This window comes from Elephas maximus, chromosome 12 (genome assembly GCF_024166365.1).
Source record: "Elephas maximus indicus isolate mEleMax1 chromosome 12, mEleMax1 primary haplotype, whole genome shotgun sequence".
Lineage (NCBI taxonomy): Eukaryota > Metazoa > Chordata > Mammalia > Proboscidea > Elephantidae > Elephas > Elephas maximus.
In genome coordinates this window covers 80,960,753-80,982,456 of record NC_064830.1, presented here as the reverse complement: position 1 = coordinate 80,982,456, position 21,704 = coordinate 80,960,753, and the positions used below count along the sequence as shown (strand labels likewise).

The window sequence follows — 21,704 nt, the reverse complement described above, 5'->3', positions numbered from 1 at the left end:
GAGTCAGAACTGACTTGATGGCACCTAACAACAATGCCAAGAAAACATAGTCACAGGTCCCAATTTGTACCAGGTATGAAAACTGAGCCCAAGTGAATGCCAGCGACTTTACCAGACTGTGAGAAGAAACAACACAGGCTCGGAGTTCTCCATCTGGTCTTGCCCACAGCACTGGCTCCCTTTCCAAGCTCCTCAGACTGTTTTATCTCTAAATTGGTAGTGAAATCTAAAAGAACAGTTCCTCCAGTTGAATATCTAATAAGAGGGTTGTAACAACAACATATGGACACCCTCTACCATCCTGCCTTATTTTCTGATACTGACTGAAAAGAGGTGAATGAGAGGCAGTAATAAAATGAACTGTATGGCATAGGGGACCAAAAAAAAAACCCGTTGCCATCAATAGATTTGCACTCATAGCGACACTGTAAGACAGAGTAGAACTGCCCCATAGGGTTTTCTTGGCATAATCTTTACAGGAGCAGATCATCAGGTCTTTATTTTGTGGAGCTACTGGTTGAGTTCGAACCATTGACCTTTTGGTTAGCTGGCAAGTGCTTAACCACTGTGTCTCCAGGGCTCTTTGAATTAAGGGAAGGGGCTTATAAAACTAAGAATACGATGAGCAGCATTTAAATAAGCATTAGAGGCCATGTTGGTGTATTACTTTTGTAATCAGAAAAAATATGTCACTATGGAAAGGGGCTGCTAGGGCCTCTCTCTCTCCTGATGGGAGAATTTTCTTGCTCAGAGTGCCAAGGAATGCCAAAGCCAAGGAAATATGCAGGTGTGAGCATGGTGATGATTAAACCAAGGGTTCTGGGGTCAGAAAGCCACACTTACTTACCTGGACAGAGCAATTTGGTGTAATTCCACTAGTGCACTACAGGGCATGGGAGAACTGGCCACATTTAACGGGCAACAGGAGGCATCTCTTCCTCTGTAGATGGAAGACTTCTTCCCAAGAGACAACCTATTATCCCACTCACATTTGATCCGTCGCCTAGCTTCGATGCACCTGTACTGCCCTATACCATTTCATCAGGAGCCCTGGTGGTGTGACGGTTAAGCACTCAACTGCAAACTGAAAGGCAGGTGGTTCGAACCCAACCAATGGCTCTGTGGGAGAAAGATCTGGTGAATCTGCTTCCATAAAGATTACAGCCTAGGAAACCCTCTGGGGCAGCTCTACTCTGTCACATGAGGTTGCTGTGAGTTGAAATCAACTCAATGGCACCCAACAACAACAACAAACCATTTCATTGACATGAGATTGACCAATGCCAGCCCCTCGACCTCCTTGCTCTCAACCACTATCCCCAACACGGCCACAGCAAAGAAGTTGCTTCTCCGCTGAGTTAAAAACCTTTGGATTGGCTAAAGATCATTTGCACTTGCCTTCCTCCTTTTCTAAATTGGTGCATTTTCATCAAAGGTGTTTAACACGTGTAACTCAGTAAAGGACTCTGAAGGTCTGAGCCTGATCACTAAAAACTTTCTTAGCAGAGTGGGCTGTGGAAGGCAACAGGCTCCCAGCTGGGACTCTGCCACAGCCTGCATGAGTGGTGTAAATGAGGACATGTGTGCCAATAAGGGGCTGGACAGTTCCATCTGTATGGGAAAAAATTGACAATAGCAACTTGAAAGGTTAGATAGGAAGCTTAGTGAGTGTCTGTTAACGGGGAAGGAACAGTCTGGAAAAGGAGGGTGACAATGGTTGCACAACTTGAAGAATGTAACTAGTGTCACTGAATTGGTATATGTTATGCTGTGTATATTTTCAACAACAAAAACATGAATTATTTAAAAAAATAATGGTTGGAGAATTCCATTTCTCAGAAGAGATACCCATGGTCCCTCATAATCGTAAAGCCAGGACTTTTTTTTCCCCTTAAGCTGAGAGGAGAATCTTGTACATCTCTCCCTTTTACAGATGAAAAAACCGAGGTCCAGTGAAGAAGTAACTTACCCAAGATCACACAGTCACTTAGTGGCAGAGTCGGAATTAGAAGCCATGACTCTAGTAACTTTTCAATAGAAAGGGATAGTGGGTGGTGGGGGCGGAGGGGGTACCACTATAATCTTTTTAGTGACTATTTATTGAGCACCCACTATGTGCCAAGCTCTTACTAGGTAGGCCTGGGAACACAATAATGAAGAAGTCAAATGCAATCCAGGCCCTTGTGGTATTTATACTGTAGCTGGGAAGACAAGCATTGAACACCTACCTCATTACACAATCGTTTAATTATCATTGTTTTGAGTGCCGAGCTTTTACTGGGGAAACATAATACACATTGGGGGCCTAGGGGAACTCTCTAAGGATGTGAGACTTGAGAGGAGCAAGGATTTGAAAGATAAGTGATCCAGGCAAGGGGAGCAGAGGGAGAAAAGAGGTAGAGGGACCAGCATAGTGATTCCAGTGCTACCCGAGAGGAAATACAGTAAAAATGCAACTGGAGTCCCTGGAAATGAGTCCGTTGCTGGAGATTTGGAGTTTTGGTGCTATCTCCCTCTCTCTGTGACAACCAAAAAAAATGTTTTCTACTCTTTAGGTGGAATCTCTCCTGTTCCCAGAGCTGAAAGGATATAACCTGACTCTTGGGACTGTGAATTCTGAAGAAAAATTGGTTTCTGATTTTGTGGATCAAACTTTTGAGGTATTTCAGAAAAACCAAGTTGGCCCTTACAAGTAAGTTGGTTCAGCTGTAAGTTTGTTACCTATTAGTTAGCCTTTTGGCATTGGTGTAAAGCTCTTAACTATCGTTAAATAAACAATCCCCACTCCCACATGCCCTGAGAAACATACATAATAATAAAAATAGCCAACACTGGAAAGATAAGTAATCCAGACAATGATTATTTTTTCCCATTTTACAGATTAAAAAAAAAAAATTGCCGTTGAGTTGATTCCAATTCATAGCGACCCTATAGGACAGAGCAGAATTGCCCCATAGAGTTGCCAAGAAGCACCTGGTGGATTCGAACTGCTGACCTTTTGGTTAGCATCTATAGCACTGGTTTCCCTGGTGGCATAGTGGTTGAGTGCTAGGGCTGCTAACCAAAAGGCCAGCAGTTTGAATCCACCAGACACTCCTTGGAATCTCTATGGGGCAGTTCTGCTCTGTCCTATAGGGTTGTTATGAGTTGGAATCAACTTGACAGCAACAGGTTTTTTGTTTTTGTTTTTGTTTTTTTACATAACAATTAAGTAGGAGAGCTAGGATTCAAATTCAATTACAAGTCCACCTCATGATCTGAAATCTTCAGGTCAGATGGGTCTTGCATTTAGACACTTTTGGGTTTTAGAAATGTAACATAATGTGTCCATCAAATATTATTTGACAGCTTCAGAGGGGTTTGGGGCAGCACCCCTTAATCAAACATATTGATATTTCTTCAGTTAAACCTATGAATATTCACATACATAGCCCCATATCAGTTTTAGGCCAGGTTTTGCTATCAAATGAATTTTGAAGAAACTTGCTTGTTTTCAGAGCTTTTTGGGTTTAGGAATTGAATAAAAGGGATTGCAGACCGGTCGTCTGAGTGCATGCTCTTCAATCATCATACTGTGGAATGGTTCACAGTTGCTCACATACATATACTCATTGCTACATGTACATAGTTTAGGGTGACCGTATAATGTGGCTTCCAAACAAGGACACTGAGAGTGAAAGAGGCACTATTAATAACTACCATGGGACAAGAAGTGTAAACCTGGATTGTCCCAGGGAAACCAAGGTATATGGTCACCCTAACCCAGAATTTCTCAACATTTAGCACTATTGACATTTTGGACTGGAAAATTCTTTGCTGTAGAGGGCTGTCCCGTGCATTGTATGATTTAAGAACATCCCTGGCCTCAGTACATTGTTATTGTTGTTTGGTGCCGTTGAGTCAGTTCCAACTCATAGCGACCCTATGTACAATGGAATGAAACCCTGCCTGGTCCTGCACCATGCGCACAATCATTGCCATGTTTGAGCCCATTGCTATAGTCACTGTGTCAATCCATCTTGTTGAGGATCTTCCTCTTTTTCACTGATCCTCACTTTACCAAACATGACGTCCTTCTCTAGGGGCTGGTCCCTTCTAATAACATGTCCAAAGTACGTGAGACGAAGTCTAGTCATCCTTGCTTCTAAGGAGCATTCTGACTGTACTTCTTCCAAGACATTTGTTCATTCTTCTGGCAGTACATGGTATATTCAGTATTCTTAACCAACGCCATAACTCAAAGGCATCGATTCTTTTTTGGTCTAGTACACTAGATCTCAGTAATAACAAACACCCTCCCCTCCCAGTTGTGAAAATCACAAATGCCTCCAGACGTGGACAAAACGTATCCCTAGGGGCAGAATCACCCCCATTTGAGAAGTACTGCTAACCTGGTCTGAAAATCATGGCCTCAGATTTGGAACACCTGCCCTTGTGAATTTGATTTGGGGACTTCTATTAGAAACTATTGCTTTCTCTGTCTGTGGGGTCTTATACAGTTTGTTTGAGTTGACAGTTCCATTTGCTTCTCCTTTACCTCAGTTTCAGAGACTCTAAAGTGTTGGCCAACTCTTAGGAGTGTTCACTGAGTCCCCACAAAGTTAATTCTGCCTACTCCACATCATCTTTATTTTAATTCAAAGTTATTTTAAGTCAGATCATTCTGAACACATCCTCCAATTATGGGAAAAATCTATCTAGCCATTTTTGTGTGATCTGATAACAAAGGAAACCCTGGTGGCGTAGTGGTTAAGTGCTACGGCTGCTAACCAAAGGGTCTGCAGTTTGAATCTGCCAGGTGCTCCTTGGAAACTCTATGGGGCAGTTCTACCCTGTCCTATAGGGTCGCTATGAGTCGGAATTGACTCGATGGCACTGGGTTTGGCTTTTGGTTTTTCTGATAACAAAGACAAACCTAATTTCACTTAATAGGTTTTAGGTTCATCAATTCCAGTTTTTGTCTTAAAATTTAGACATAGAATTTTAGAGCTGAAAGGAGGGATGGGAACTAATGTTTATTGCACATTAACCGTATGTCAGGGATAGTATTAATTGCTTTCTATACATTATTACAGTTAAGTTTTACAATAATCCAATGATGTGTTAATTAGCATTTTCACTAAATATCAAAGATTCTAACCTTTGAAATAGTGGTACTGCAGAAGATTGTTGTTGTGGTTGTTAGTTGCCACCTAGTCAGTTCCGACTCATGGTGGCCTCATGTGTGCCAAGTAGAATTGCTCCATAGAGTTTTCAAGGCTGTGACCTTTCAGGAGCAGATCACCAGTCCTGTCGTCCGAGGTGCCTGTGGGTGGGTTTGACTAGTGCTTAATGATTTGCACCATCCAGGGGCTCCTACTGTGGAAGACAGGCCTGGCGATCTGCTTCTGTACAGATTACAGCCAAGAAAACCCTATAGAGCAGTTCTACTCTGTAACACATGGGTTTGCCTTGAGTAGCAGTCCGTAACTAATGTCAATTAACAACAACAACAACACAATTCATGTATCACAAAACTCACCATTTTAAAGGATACAACTCATTGACTTTTAGTATATTCACGAGGATGTACAACCGTCCAAAAAAAACCAAACCTGTTGCCATCGAGTCGATTCTGATTCGTAGCAACTCTATAGGACAGAGTAGAACTGCCTCATAGGGTTTCCAAGGAGCAGCTGGTGGATTTGAACGGCCGACCTTTTGGTTAGCTGCCAAGCCACCGGGGCCCCATGTACAACCATAAACAAAAAAAACAAAACAAAACCCGTTGTCACTGAGACGATTCTGACTCATAGCAACCCTGTATGACAGAGAAGAACTGCCTCATAGGGTTTCCAAGGAGTGCCTGGTAGATTTGAACTGGTGACCTTTTGGTTAACAGCCAAGCCACCAGGGTTTCCATTTACAACCATACCATTACCTAATTTCAGAACATTTTCATCACCCCTCTTTCTCCCCAACCCCAACCAAAAAAAGACCACATCCCATTAACAGTCACTCCCATTGGGTTCATTTTTAAGATTTTATTGCTCTGTTTGCCACTCTGACTAATCTGATTTGGTGACCTGTGTGTTTGATTTTGTGCTCTTCAATATGGAAGGTACTTAAATGTATACAAGAAATATGATGACTTATTGGATAACATGGCAGAACAAAACATCACTGCATTCCTGAAAGAAAACCATGAAATTGAGGATTTTGTGAAGGTAGGAGATGCCACTCCACGTTTCATGCTTTGGTGGCCTGTCCTACAGACAGCCCAATCAGTAACCAGTGCTTGCTTGGCTAATATACATACTGTGCTGGACATTGGACTAGCCTCTGCTGGGGTAGGAAGGAGGATGAGTAGATAGAGGCTCAGGCAAACTAAGCTACTGAACGTGCTCCTTTCTACAGAGGATCAGTGAAATTAAGAAGCTGAGAAATGAAATTGCATCCATGCACATCACTGTGCCTTTGGCCATGTTCTGCCTTGATACCATGACCCTAAATTATGATCTCTGTGAGCGAGCCCAAAATCTTAAAGACCGGCTGATTCAATTCCAAGTGGATGTAAACCGGGACACCAACACCAGGTATTGTTTATTCTGTTTAGAGAAATAGCGCTATTTGGCACGCACGGTCTGGCAATTGTGCTGTTTGATCTGAAGCTCTATGTTATGTCTTCATTTTTACTGATAAATGTCTATATTTTTGGTTAGAAACTGAACTCAGACTGGCTTAAGCAAAAAAAGGAATATGGAGTTCACATATTGAAAAGTTCAGAAGTTGCTAACCTCTACGTGCTAGGTCCAGACTCAATACTGCAACAAGGGTGCCATCTCTCTCTCTGCTCTACTTTCCTCTGTGTTGGCTCTGTTCTCTGAGAAGCTCTCTTCAGCAGTCCAGGCTTACATCTTCCATGTTCCCGTGAGCAGGGTGAGAGAGGTTATCTTTTTCCAACAGTCTCTCAAAAGCCCTGGCCTGAATGACATCATGCTGACTTGGGTCATTTGTGTAACCCTCAACCAATTGCTGTGGCCATGAAGATGGCTCAAATCTGGGTGGTGTTCCCATCACCGTGGTGGGGTGTCAGCACTATAAAAACCACATGAACGGGGGGGTGGTGATTCCCCAAGAAAGCATAGGGTGTTGTTACCAGGAGAGAGAATGGGCTCTGAGAGGCAAAGATAGCAACTGTCTGCTCCAGCGTCTCTATTTGAATGTTACAAAATGGCTAATCCTTGTTATCCTAATTCTCTTTCTCACTTTAAAGTATAGACTAAGATTATTTAATAATAATGATCACTATTACTGTTGTGTATTGTGTATAGGTATTATTCAGGAGCCCTGGTGGGACAGTGTTTGAGTGCTTGGCTGCTAACTGACGGGTCAGCAGTTTGAGCCCATCAAGCAGCTCTGTGAGAGAAAGACCTGGCAATCTCCTCCCATAAAGATTACAGCCAAGAAAACCCTATGGGGGATGCGCTACTCTGTCACGTGGGGTTGCTATCGAAAATCAACTCCACGGCACAAAAAAGCATCGTACTATTCATATACACTATTGTAACATTTTATAGTACTGTAAGGTTTACAAAATGAGTATCGGAAAATCATCAGCAAATTAATGATAATAATAAAACCAGTTGCTGTCAAGTCCATTCTGACTTATGGCCACCCCATTTGGGTTGTGTCAGAATAGTACTGTGCTCCATAGGTTTTCAGTAGCAGATTTTTCAGAAGTAGATCGATTGCTAGGCCTTTCTTCCAAGACACCTCTGGGTGGACTTGAACCTTCAACCTTATGGTTCAATGCCAGATGCATTAATGGTCTGCAGTACCCAGGGACTCCAAAGATAATAATGGCTACCACTTATCCAACACATGTTATAGTCCGTGCACCATGTAAACACTCTGAATATAAGAGATCTAATTAATCAGTTCTTCATAACAACCATAAGAGGTTGGCTTTATTCTCTCCACTGTGTCAGTGAAGAAACAGACTCAGAGAGGTTAGCAAGTGGCATATCTAGGGTTTAACCTAGCTTATTCTGACCCCCAGAGGCCATGCTCTCAACCCCCACACTCATCTTTCTCACTGAGAGATGACGTACTGAGATTCCTGGCCTTGGAGCCAGAAGACTTGGTTTTGAATCCAAGTTCTTCCATTGACTATCTGTATGGACCCTGACAAGTCACTTTATCTCTCTGATCTTCAGTTTCTTCATCTATAGGATGAGGTTTTAGGACTTTGACAATAAAAGGTTTTCAGCCTTCACACTACTGGGACACTTCCTTTGGAAAATTTGAGGAATTATATTATTTTTCTTAAGCACCAGCCCATTTTTTCCTTGCCAAATCAAAGCAACAAGGTGCTTTATTTAGTCATCGCATCCATGCTAATCAAAATAAATATGTAATTTCCTTGCTGTTGTTGTTGGGTGCTGTTGAGTTGATTCCAACTCATAGTGACCCCACGTGATAGAGTAGAACTACCCCATAGGGTTCCTGGACTATAACCTTTACTACTGTTATTACTGGCATATGATGTGCATAGAAGCCTTGGTGGCGCAGTGGTTAAGCACTTGGTTGCTAACAAAAAAGTCAGTGGTTCGAATCCACCAGCTGCCCTGTGGAAGAAAGATGTGGCAGTCTGCTCCCGTAAAGATTTACAGCCTTGGAAACCCTATGAGGTAGTTCTATTCTGTCCTATAGGGCCACAATGAGTCAGAAACAACTTGAAGGCAATGGCTGTGGTATGGGTGATATGCATGTGAATAGCATCCATCAAGGATTTCCAATGGAGAAAAGTTGGAAGCCATTGTTCTGGTCTCTAAATAGGAATCATGTCTGTTCAGCATGATGGGTTCTTACAAGAAAGTTATTTTAGATGATGATGGTGATGGTGGTAGTGACGATGATGATGATGATGACAATAGCCATTTTTTCTCTGTAGCATTTGTAATCAGTACAGTGCCATCGCAGACAAAGTCAGTGAGATTCCCGCCAACACTGAGGAGCTGGTATTCCTCATTGAATTCTTAAAGAAATCCAGCGACGTCACCGTATTCAGACTCAGGAGGCAACTTAGAGATGCAAGTGAACGGCTAGAGTTTTTGCTGGACTATGCAGACTTGCCCCGTACGTCCAATGCTACACATTTATATGCAAATGTATATTTATATTTTTATGGACAGAGAGGCAGGGGAAGGAGAGTTATACAAGCCTACCACTGAATAGCAGGAGAGCTGCTTTTTAAGTGGGTCCATATGTTAGAGGCACTATGAGTTCACACTCTTACCCACAGGAATTTGAATCAAACAAAGGGAACTTTATTAGACAAAAAGAGGAACTATCTAGAGACTTGGCTTCTAGTTCTTAGATGCCTCTCTTGGCATCTCGTGCCTGGAGTTCTTGGAAAAGCCACTTCCAAACGCAGAATGCACTTTATAAATGGATGGATTGCACTCATCTGTAATCTTAATACAGCCTCACCTTTTAAGAGGCCAGAGCATTTTTCTTCATACTCCTGCATATCTTAAAAGAAAAGAAATGGCCTGGGCCCCTGGAGGGTTATTGGACTAAATTAGAGATTGTAACCGGGACCAGGTACTGAAGGAAAAGCTGATACGCTCTCCAGAAGCCAAGTTTCAGAGCCTTTCCCATCTGGAAATACCTGTTAATTACCTGATGTTCATAATTGGAGGTGGGAGGAGAGCAGCCATAGGAGGAAGAGATGGGGACTGGGAGTGAAAAATGATCCCCTAACCATCCACACTCACGTTCATGAGCTGTGCCCTCGACCATGTGTACACACACACTGGACTCAATGTGGTTGCTGCCCTCTAAGTTCCCAAGTGTATGGGTGGAACCCGGAGCATTTTAATTGGCCAGAACCATAAGATGAGTGGAGCATCAGGCATTGATATTGCCTCCATTTAACCAAAGGAGGAACTGAGACCCAGACAAGATGAAATGGTTTGAGTGTAGAGCAAAACCCAAACTTCAATCCAGGTGCTGATTCTCCTCAGACCTAGGTGATAAAGCAGAGTGGTTAAGAGCTTAGACTTTGGACTTGGTTAAACCTGGATTCGAATTTGGCTCTGCCACCTTCTAACAGTGTGTCTTAGTTACCTAGTGCTGCTGTAACACAAATACCACAAGTGGGCGGCTTTAGAGAATGGAAATTTATTTTTTCTTACGGTTCTGGAGCCAGAAAGTCCAAATCAGGGTCTCAGCTTATTCTTTCCTTGTTGCTTCCTCCCTTGTCGGTAGCTCTAGGCATTCCTTGGTTCACGGGGATCCTCACATGGCATCTGTCTTCCCAGTATGTGCTAGGCCATGTGTGAAATCTGCTGTTTTTATAACTCAGAATGATTAGGTTCAGGACACACCCTACACTAATATGTTTTCATTAACATAAAATTTATTTATTTATTTATTTTTACATAAGAAGCCCCTAATCCCAAACAGGATCACATCCACAGGTATAGGGGTTAGGATTCCAACACATGTTTTTTTTGGTGGGGGAACACGGCTATATCCAAAACACAGAGCTTGACCACTTGGCTTAACCTCTGTGTTTACCATCTGTAAAAACACGGATGGTAATACCACCTACCTTCTAATCTGGCCCTTAGTAAGTGCTCAGTAAATGTTGGCTCTCATTCCTTCATAATGGGCTGGGGGAACTAAACTAGTCATTCAGAAAAGTGCCCCCTGCCCCGCTCCACTGTCCATTCATTGCCATCCCCATACCTACTTCTATTGACCTCTTATTCTGCTGGACCTATGCTGAGCAGTGTCCTAGAGCAGACTGTCTGTGTTTTGCAGAAGAGGATATCAAGTTGAACAGCACTCTGTTCCTCTGGCCAGATCAGATTGAAGATATCTTTGAAAACAGCCGAAACCTGCTCTTTAACAAGAGGGATCAGGCAGAGATGGACTTGATTAAAAGGTATGGGGAAGTCTGGGGTTGCTTTGGAAATAAGGCCTGGCTTCATAACCCCTGCTGCACGTTCCTGGTTCTGTCTAGAGCCCCTCACCCCTCCCTATCCCACCCCTACCCCCACCCTCCTCCTACCCTTGCCCCATCCACACCCCAGGTAACATGTGGGTTATGGTTGAAGACGGTTGGGAAGAAATTTCCTTTTGTTTCCCACTGAGGGATGTTCTCTTTAAGCCTGCTTCTTTGTAGTAATCTCTGCCAATATCTTCCCTTTCTGCCTTAAATAGTTGCAATCTGGCTGTGCAGAAACAAGAGGCAAAGATAGTGGCATGTAATAATGGCCTCTGCAATAAGTAATGATAGCAAAATTGTCAGCCTTACATTGGAGATCACGGAAGGCAGGAATAACAAGGGCGTGGCAGGAGGCTGAGAAATTGCCTACTTTGCAGCTGGTCTTGTTTAACGCTAATGTGGCTGTAATCACTTATTCATTCATTATTTGTCAATCCCACCAGTATTTATAATGGATTTTTTACTACATGCTGTGCTCTATTCTAGACATGTATGTGTGTTGGCAGGTAAATAAATCAGGCAGTGCCAGGTGACATGGGCCAGGTGCCATGTACATAGTAAAGACACACGCACATACCACTTTGTTTATGAACTGCAGATCCATACCCTGTCCTTATCACGCACGAAATTCCCACTGCCCAACTTTAGCTGCCGTAATCCCTGGAAATATTCTTGAGAAAGGAAGAAGGCAGGTGAAAGCCAGGATTTCCATACGAGATACTTCTCTTCAAACCTCTTGTTGAAATTAACTGCATTGAGAAATAGCTGCATTTGGGGGTTTGGGCTGAAGGGTAAACCCATTTGGTTGCTACCCCCAAAATGTAGCCTAGCTCTGCTGCCCAGCAAAAAGAAAAAAATTGCACACACGCGTATACTGTTCTAGGAGCCCCTGGGTGGCGCAAATGGTTAAGCACTGGTTGGAGGCTCGAACCCACCCAGAGGTGCCTTGGAAGACAGGCCTGGTGACTTGCTTCAAAAAGTTCACAGCCTTGAAAACCCTATGGAGCCGTTCTACCTTGCACACTTGGAGTTGTCATAAGTCAGAATCCACTTAATTGCAACTAACAAAAACAATACTGTTCCCAGGATTCAGAACTTAGCTTGATGGGTAGAACTGATTTTTGATGGTTAATCAAGAAGCAGAATCATTATATATGTAGGTTAAAACCCAAAAAACCCAAACCCACTGCCGGGGAGTTGATTTTGACTCATAGCGACCCTATAGGGGATCTTAATCTTTTTTAAGCCTCAGTTTCCTCATCTAGAAAATGGGTTAACAATAGTGACTACCTTACTGAGGTCAAGAATGAGATAAGAGGATCTGAGATTGTACCTAGGTTCCATCCAGGACATAACAGGCATTCAAAACTGTCAGCTTCCTTCTCCCTTGTAACAATACTTCCTTTGAGAAAAAAGCGCTTCTTAACATCCAAACCACCACGCTGAAAGCATGCTTTTAGATCGTAACCCTACTGTAAGCTGGAGAGAGACTAATGAGAGACAGTAGTGCTATTGAAGTTAAGAGGCACAAGGGGTGACTAGGAGAACGCTCGGCTTGATCTGATCCACCAGTTCCTGAGCTCATAACCGCAGGGGCCAGCAGAGGAGCGGCTCTAGAAAAGCCTCAGAGAGGAGAGACCTGCAGCCCTGGTGCAGCCCTCTCTGGTGAATCTTTGAGCCTCCTGCCCATTATTTTACATCAGTCTGGAGAACAACCCTGTATGAGGAGGCATAAACAGTATTCATTTATTCATTCATCTTCTGTGAAAACAATTTTGTTCCTCTCTGAGAAACTTAATCTTTTTTTTTTCCTGGATCTTTCATTCTCACTCACAGGATTGTTAGTGGAATTCAGTCTCTTGCAGGCTGTCAGCCTCAGGGAAGGAGAGGCTGAGAGACAGTGAACAAGGCAGAAGTCACAGCCTTTCTATATAACCTAATCTTGGAAGTGACATCCTAACATGTTTGCCATATTCTTTTTATTAAAAGTGAGTCAGTAGGTCCAGGAGGCATGGATCATTGGGTGCCATCTTAGAGGCTGCTTACCACACAATCCAATTTGTAATAAAACCCAAATAAAACTACTTGAAAATTCAGTTGATAGATAGCTGCTGTTGAGTTGATTTCAACTGATGGTGACCTTATGTATAGCAGAACAAAATGTTGCCTGGTCCTGTGTCATCCTCGTCATCACCAGGATATTTGAGTCCATCATTGTGGCTGTTGTGCCAATTCATCTCACTGAGGGTCTCCTTTGCCCTCATTGGCCCTCTGCTTCACCAAATGTGATGTCCTCCTCCAGTGATTGATCCCTCCTGGTGACATGTTCAAGCAAGTGAATAAGGCAGTGTTATGTTGTGATCCATAAGGTTTTCATTGGCTAATTTTCAGAAGTATATCACTAGGCCTTTCTTCGTAGTCTGTCTTAGTCTGGAAGCTCTGCTGAAACCGGTCTACCACGGGTGACCCTGCTGGTACTTGAAATATCAGTGCATAGCCTCCAGCATCTCAGTAACATGCAAGCCACTGACAGACAGTGGTGGACCTGAAAATTAACTCTTCCTAAGTACTTTTAAGGAAAAAAAGAGCAATAAAACTACCATAGCAGAATACTTACAAAATAATGACCATGTTGTATATTAAACTTTATGGGATAGTAAAAAAAAAAAACTAGCTGTTCTAAATGGCAAATTTCCCTTACTCTTCTAAAGTGCTGGAGATAAAACAAGGAATAAAAGAGACAAAAATTGCGTTTGTAGAGTTTACGTTCTAATGAATGAGAGTGAATACTTATATAGTGATTACTACATACCAGGCTCAGTTCTAAGAATTTTATATGTTACCTTATTAAATATGTACCAGTCTTATTTGTAAGAAATTTGTGTATGTTACCTTAGTAAGAATATTAAATACTACACATTAATACTTATTAAATACTAAAGTAGGAACTTTATCTGTATCTGTACGTATCTGAGGTATAGAGAGGTTAAGTCACTTGCCCAAGGTCACATAGCTAGTAAGTGACAGAAGGAGATTTGAACCCAGGCTGTTTGACTCCAGAGCCTGTGCACATAACGCTATGTTATTCTACCTCGCTAGGAAAAGAGAGAAGTGGATTTGAAACTTGCTTCCTTGATAATATGGATGAAGTAGATAAATCTCTAGGAAGGTCTTTTCTGATGAGTCTAGATAAAGTAGGCTTCTACTTTCATACACTAGTCACTCTGCCCTGCTGTTTTCTTCAGAGCACTTATCAAATTATATTAAATATCTTGTCTCATTTCATCTTTATCTATCTATGGATCTATCCATTCATCCATCCATGCACCCATCCACCCATTCATCCATCCACCCATGCATGTTTATTGTCTGGGTCTCCCCCCAATAAAATACAAGCTCCATGAGGGTAGGAGCTTAACAGTGTACTCCACACTGATACCTAGAGTAATTCCTAGAACGTATTAGGCACTCAATACTAAATATCTAATATTTAATAGATGGATAAATAAATAATATGTGTATACATCATACATACCTTATATATATTTACGTATACAAGAAAACATCTGGGAATGTTTAATCACCAATAGGTTCACAGTAGCCAGCCCTGGGAGTTGGGACTATAGGTTGTTGAAATTATTTTTCAACTTCTTTTATCATCGTATTTTTCTGCAGTTAGAAATTTAAATATATACACACACACACACACACGTATATACACATAATCTGCAGGTCCCAGAAGATGAGATTCTCCCAGGCTTGAATACGGGTGAGCAATGCTTATATTTTGAAAATGTACAAAATGGCAAGTTCAAATGTGACTGTGCTCTCTTTGCTATAAGGTGCTCAGAATTTGAGTCAAAGCTTGAGGGCTACAACAAGGAACTGGAAGCTTTTAGGAAGCGTGAAGTGATGACCACAGAAGAGATGAAGAACAACGTTGAAAAGCTTAACGAGATATCAAAGAACCTGGAACAGGCGCTGGTGGAATTTGAGGTTTGGAGTCTTGGGATAAGGATTTGTGACTCTGTATTAGATTTAATGGTTCTGGTCCTTGCTGTCATATGTTCCTGACAGAACTTGTCAGGTGGATAGCACTGGTTGATTGATTGACCAGCTCTTTTACTGGTTCCTTCAACTAACCTTTATCGTGCCCCTATATTATACCAGGTTTTTTGTTAGTCACAGAGTACACAGAGGAGAAATTGAAGTAGAGTAATTGCTCACATATAGTGAACATTTACTGTGTGCTGGGCAATGTACAGAAGGCTTCATATGCGATATCTCGATGCCCATAACAAGCCTTTGGGATAGATGTTATTATCCCCATTTATTAAACGCTAAAATAGGCACTTTATATGTATCTGTATCTTTATTTATCTTCATTTAAAGTAAGGAAATACTCTTAGAGAAGTTAAGTAACTTGCCCCAAAGTTCAGATAGTAAGTTCTTTAACTATTAGAATTCTAACCTTTGAGGCAAATCAGTGTAAGAAGACATCACGTAAACAGCTAAAGTACAAATGAAACGCATGAAAATGGAGATATGAATATGGTACCATGGGAGCAAAGGTGATGTAACAAGTAGCACATTATCCAAGAGCTTCAACCAGTTAGATTGCAGCTGCCTTGGCCCTCTGAGATCACAGAGGCATCTGCTTGCTTGAGTTCATGCCTTATTTCCATCTCTTGCTTTCTAGATGTGCTTAGCATCTTCCTCTACTTGATTTACGAGGTACTGAAAAATTTGTCACAGTGGCTTTCAGGGTTCAGGAGAACCGCCCACTCAATAATCAGCATCCCCTTTTGCCCTTCAGTTGATCAATAAGGAGGAGGAGCTGTTGGAAAAAGAGAAGAGTACCTTCCCGCTTCTGCAAACCGTGATGACCAACAAAGTGCCTTACGAGCAGCTGTGGGTGACGGCCTATGAGTTCAGCACCAAATCAGAGGAGTGGATGAATGGTATGCTGTGGTCTCACTAGAGCAGAATGGGGACCCCCAGCCAGTTCTGAAATAAGGTTTGGACTTCAGATTCTGGGTGGGCTTTTTCAGATTTGGACACTCTGGATTAAGGCAGGCCCAGTCAAAATTTTCTGATGTGATAGTTATGGAAGGTAGGGATCAAAGAGCCAGACCTATTGCCAAGGTAAAATAGAACAACCTAGAGAACCATGAATTAGACAGTGACTCTGAGAGGCAAATTATGGAAGGATAAAGTTAACAGTGCCACTATTGTGCTGCTTTAAGAGAGACACCGATCCTGTAAACATCTGTAAAACTATCTCCTCTACTCTAGACTCTGGAGTCTAGAGAGTATTAAGGAGGTAGAATCAATGGGACTTAATGATTGATCTGATGTGGGTAGGAGGCTATGAGAAAGAAGGAAGAACCTAGGGAGATTTCCAGATGGTTGGCTCAGGCAATTTGGTGAATGTTGCCATCACTGGCATAAGAACAAGAGAAGTGACAAGCCTGTTGGGGGAAAAGCAATTAACTTGAATACGTTGATTTTGTAAGAGCAGACAAACTCAGAGATCCTGAGCTTGTTTATAATGAACTTCAGTATAATTAGCTTCAGTATAATGAACACAACTGTGATGAACATCTTTGTGGCCAGTTTTTTGGACACAACTATGACTGTTTCCTTAGGATGAATTCCTAAAAGTGAAATGGCTGGATCAAAGGGTATGTGATGAAAATTATTAGGGTTTTATAAAATGCTTTTTTTATTGCTATTGACTTCCAGACAAATTATGTTTTAATTTATTCTTCTTCTAGCAGTGTAAGCATGTCCATTCCCGACACCCTTAAATATCTTGGGAATCAGTACCTTTTAAAACTTTTTTGCTAGTTTGATGTTTAAAATGATACCTCGTTTTTAATCTTAAAAAAATCCTTTCCTTTAATTACCACTGAAGTTGAATGTTCATTGGACAAATGGATTCCTTGTTTTATAAAAGTCTCTTCTCGTGAGCTCTAATTTTTTTCTACTGGAGTGTTACTAAACTCCCTTCTTCAAATAATTTTTTAGTTTTCATAACATTTCAGTTGATGCTCTTAATTTTTCCAAGTACTCAATCATATCTATGCAATTAGAATATTTTACCTTCTTAATTTATAATATTTATGCCTGTTTTATCATTTTCTTTTCTAACCATGTTGGCTAGCACTTCCATAATAAATGTAATACTGTAGTGATAATAATGAACACCCTCATTGTCCTGATTTTAATGGAATGCTTCTATAGGATCACCTTTAAACATGATGCTTTGTTGTTTGAACTAAGAATTTTTGTGGTGTTAAGGAACTATTTATAATTTACCAAGTCTTTTTAATTAGACATGAATATTGCATTTATAAAAATGTTTATGTATTTTTTAACTCATATACAGACCTACTGAATCGGAAACTCTGAGGGTGGGGCCTGGAAATATGTTTTAACAAATCCTGTCAGCAGTTCTGATGCATGCTAAAGTTTGAAAACCACTGTGATATCCTACAGAAATTCTAGTGACTCACATTTGGTTGACATCCTTCTCCAGTCTCTAGTAGAGATGGAGGTTTCCCCTTTGATCATTTAGTGGGGAATTAAGAAAGGCAGATGCAGTTAAAGGCATGGCCTCACAATGCCGTGTTTGCCTAGACATTCTTCTTCATTTACATCCTTGGGGCTGAAGAGTATGACCTTAAGGAATGCCGTTGGCAATATTTTTTAGAACTCTAGAATGTCAGAGCTGAACAGAACCTCACCTGTTATTTCCTCCAACCACCGTATGGAATATAGACTGAGTTAACCGTATCCACGTAGCTACTGCAAAAATTACCACCTCTTGTCTCATCTTTGGAAACCCTGGTGGCGTAGTGGTTAAGTGCTACAGCTGCGAACCAAAGGGTCGGCAGTTCAAATCCGCCAGGCGCTCCTTGGAAACTCTATGGGGCAGTTCTACTTTGTCCTATAGGGTCTCTATGAGTCAGAATCAACTTGGCGGCACTGGGTTTGGTTTTGTGGTTTTGTCTTATCTTTTAAGGTCAGAATTCGAGTTCTAGTGTATGGTCTTTACTCAGAGTTATGAGGTTAGGTATGTGAATAAAGAGATTCATGCCTTCATTTCAAACAGCGGTCCCTAAAATTCCAAAATTATCCCAAGTATTTCCTTCTTGTAGGCATAGTCATCCTAGTCTATCTCCAGACAGTCTTCACCTGGGAGAAATTGCTCCAGGCTGAGAAAGACTGTCTCCTTTTACCCTGCTGATTGCAAGTAGCCTGGGCAAGTCATTTTGCTCTTTTGTGCCTCTGTCTCAAGAGCCTTACTGAATTTATTCTTCCCACTTGTGAAATCGCCGTGATAATGCAGTCAAATCCTTCCAAGCAGAGGCTACTCAGTTCCCTTTTAGGTCTCTTCCACTCTAGTCCAGCACCTACAATAGTTTCTGGCTCGTGGAAGGCACTCTCTTTTCTTCTCTTTTTTAATTTTGATTTTTTGATTGCTCAACAAAAATGTTAGGTTGATGAAGCATGTTGAATTAATGAAGCTGTATTTAGTTTTGGAAACCCTGAAAGAAAAATATTTTTTAGTAAATTAGCAACATCATGATGCAAGATTTAATACAAATTTGAGCTATCCAAAAGGAAGCAGCAGCATGGAAAGATTTTGGCTGAAAGATTGGAGAGACCCGTAAAACAAAATGAGACTGAAGGGGCACACCAGCCCTGGGGCAAAGAATAGAAGGCAGAAGGGGGCAGGAAAGCTTGTAATAGGGAACCCAAGGTCGAAAATGGAAAGTGTTGACATGTTGTGGGGTTGTTAACCAATGTCATAAAGCAATATATGTATTAACTGTTTAATGAGAAAATAGTTTGTTCTGTAAACCTTCATCTAAAGTACAATAAAAAAAAAATAAAAAGATTCTGGCTGAACGTGAAACTCAAATCTAAATGTTCCCTATAAGAGAAAAGGAAGAGAAGGAAATTAAGGTTTTGGAGTACTTTTTTAATTTTATTTTATTTTAAATGAGGCATCACTCTTTGTTTTTCACATAATCTATTTTTTTAATAATTTTTATTGTGCTTTAAGTAAAATTTTACAAATCAAGTCAGTCTCTCACATATAAACTTATAGACACCTTACTACATACTCCCATTTACTCTCAAAAAACAAAAAAAAATTTTTTTTTTTTTTTTTTAATGAGTCAGCCTGCTCCCTCCTTCCAGTCTCTGCTTTCGTGACCGTTTTGCCAGTATCTAACCCTCTCTACCCTCCCATCTTCCCTCCAGACAGGAGATGCCCACACAGTCTCAAGTGTCCACCTGATACAAGTAGCTCACTCTTCATCAGCATCTCTCTCCAACCCATCGTCTAGTCCCTTCCATGTCTGATGAGTTGTCTTCGGGAATGGTTCCTGTCCTGGGCCAACAGAAGGTTTGGGGACCATGACCCCCGGGATTCTTCCAGTCTCAGTCAGACCATTAAGTCTAGTCTTTTTATGAGAATTTGGGGTCTACATCCCACTGTTCTCCTGCTCCCTCAGGGGTTCTCTGTTGTGCTCCCTATCAGGGCAGTCATCGGTTGTGGCCGGGCACCATCTATTTCTTCTGGTTTCAGGATGATGTAAGTCTCTAGTTCATGTGGCCCTTTCTGTCTCTTGGGCTCATAATTATCTTGTGACCTTGGTGTTCTTCATTCTCCTTTGATCCAGGTGGGTTGAGACCAATTGATGCATCTTAGATGGCCGCTTGTTGGCATTTAAGACCCCAGAAGCCACACTTCAAAGTGGGATGCAGAATGTTTTCTTAATAGAATTTATTTTGCCAATTGACTTAGATGTCCTCTGAAGCCATAGTCCCCAAACCCCCGCCCTTGCTCCGCTGACCTTTGAAGCATTCAGTTTATCCTGGAAACTTCTTTGCTTTTGGTCCAGTCCAGTTGAGCTGACCTTCCCTGTATTGAGTGTTGTCCTTCCCTTCACCTAAAGTAGTTCTTATCTACTATCTAATCAGTGAATAGCCCTCTCCCACCCTCTCTCCGTCCCCCCTCTTGTAACCACAAAAGAATGTGTTCTCAGTTTAAACTATTTCTCAAGATCTTGTAATAGTGGTCTTATACAATATTTATCCTTTTGCATCTGACTGATTTCACTCAGCATAATGCCTTCCAGGTTCCTCCATGTTATGAAATGTTTCACAGATTCATCACTGTTCTTTCTTGGTGCGTAGTATTCCACTGTGTGAATATACCACAATTTATTTATCCATTCATCTGTTGATGAACACCTTGGTTGCTTCCAACTTTTTGCCTTTGTAAACAGTGCTGCAATAAACATGGGTGTGCATATATCTATTCATGTAAAGGCTCTCATTTCTCTAGGATATATTGCGAGGAGTGGGATTTCTGGGTTGTATGGTAGTTCTACTTCTAACTTTTTAAGAAAACGCCAGATAGATTTCCAAAGTGGTTGTACCGTTTTACGTTCCCACCAGCAGTGTATAAAAGTTCCAATCTCTCCGCAGCCTCTCCAACATTTATTATTTTGTGCTTTTGGGTTAAGGCCAGCCTTGTTGGAGTGAGGTGGAATCTCATTGTAGTTTTAATTTGCGTTTCTCTAACGGCTAATGATCGAGAGCATTTTCTCATGTATCTTTTAGCTGCCTGAATGTCTTCTTTAGTGAAGTGTGTGTTCATGTCCTTTGCCCAATTTTTAATTGGGTTGTTTGTCTTTTCGTGGTTGAGTTTGAACAGAATCATATAGATTTTAGAGATCAGGCGCTGGTTGGAGATGTCAGCTGAAAATTTTTTCCCAATCTGTAGGTGGTCTTTTTACTCTTTTGGTGAAGTCTTTAGATGAGCACAGGTGTTTGATTTTTAGAAGCTCCCAGTTATCTGGTTTCTTTGTCATTTTTAGTAATGTTTCGTATTCTGTTTATGCCTTGTACTAGGGCTCCTAAGGTTGTCCCTATTTTTTCTTCCATGATCTTTATTGTTTTAGTCATTATGTTTAGGTTTTTGATCCACTTGAAGTTAGTTTTTGTGCATGGTGTGAGGTATGGGTCCTGTTTCATTTTTTTGCAAATGGATATCTAGTTATGCCAGCACCGTTTGTTAAAAAGACTATCTTTTCCCCAATTAAGTGACACTGGGCCTTTGTCAAATATCAGCTGCTCATATGTGGATGGATTTATATCTGGGTTCTCAATTCTGTTCCATTGGTCTATGTGCCTGTTGTACGAGTACCAGGCTGTTTTGACTACTGTGGCTGTATGATATGTTCTAAAATCAGGTAGAGTGAGGCCTCCCACTTTCTTCTTCTCTTTCAGTAATGCTTTACTTATCCAGGGCTTCTTTCCCTTCCATATGAAGTTGGTGATTTGTTTCTCCATCACATGAAAAAATGTTGTTGGAATTTGGATTGGAAGTGCATTGTATGCACTTTTGGTGGAATAGACATTTTTACTATGTTAAGTCTTCCTATCCATGAGCAAGGTATGTTTTTCCACTTATGTAGGTCCCTTTTAGTTTCTTGCACTAGTACTTTGTAGTGTTCTTTGTATAGGTCTTTTACATCTTTGGTAAGATTTATTCCTAAGTATTTTATCTTCTTGGGGGCTACTGTGAATGGTATTGATTTGGTGATTTCCTCTTCGATGTTCTTTTTGTTGATGTAGAGGAATCCAACTGATTTTTGTATGTTTATCTTATAACCTGAGACTC

At 41.2% G+C, this 21,704-nt stretch overlaps 1 protein-coding gene across 7 annotated transcripts in view; it reads left to right on the top strand.

Annotated features, from left to right (window-relative positions):
- Window positions 1–21,704, top strand: part of DNAH3 (dynein axonemal heavy chain 3) — a 195,904-nt gene that overhangs the window by 28,859 nt on the left and 145,341 nt on the right. For all 7 annotated transcript variants that reach the window (XM_049903316.1, XM_049903322.1, XM_049903317.1 and 4 more), the window contains 7 exons: window positions 2,556–2,692; window positions 6,101–6,206; window positions 6,397–6,575; window positions 8,936–9,120; window positions 10,813–10,936; window positions 14,842–14,995; window positions 15,816–15,960. In XM_049903316.1, the coding sequence (XP_049759273.1) occupies window positions 2,556–2,692; window positions 6,101–6,206; window positions 6,397–6,575; window positions 8,936–9,120; window positions 10,813–10,936; window positions 14,842–14,995; window positions 15,816–15,960 (1,030 nt within the window). The remainder of the gene's footprint in view (window positions 1–2,555; window positions 2,693–6,100; window positions 6,207–6,396; window positions 6,576–8,935; window positions 9,121–10,812; window positions 10,937–14,841; window positions 14,996–15,815; window positions 15,961–21,704) is intronic.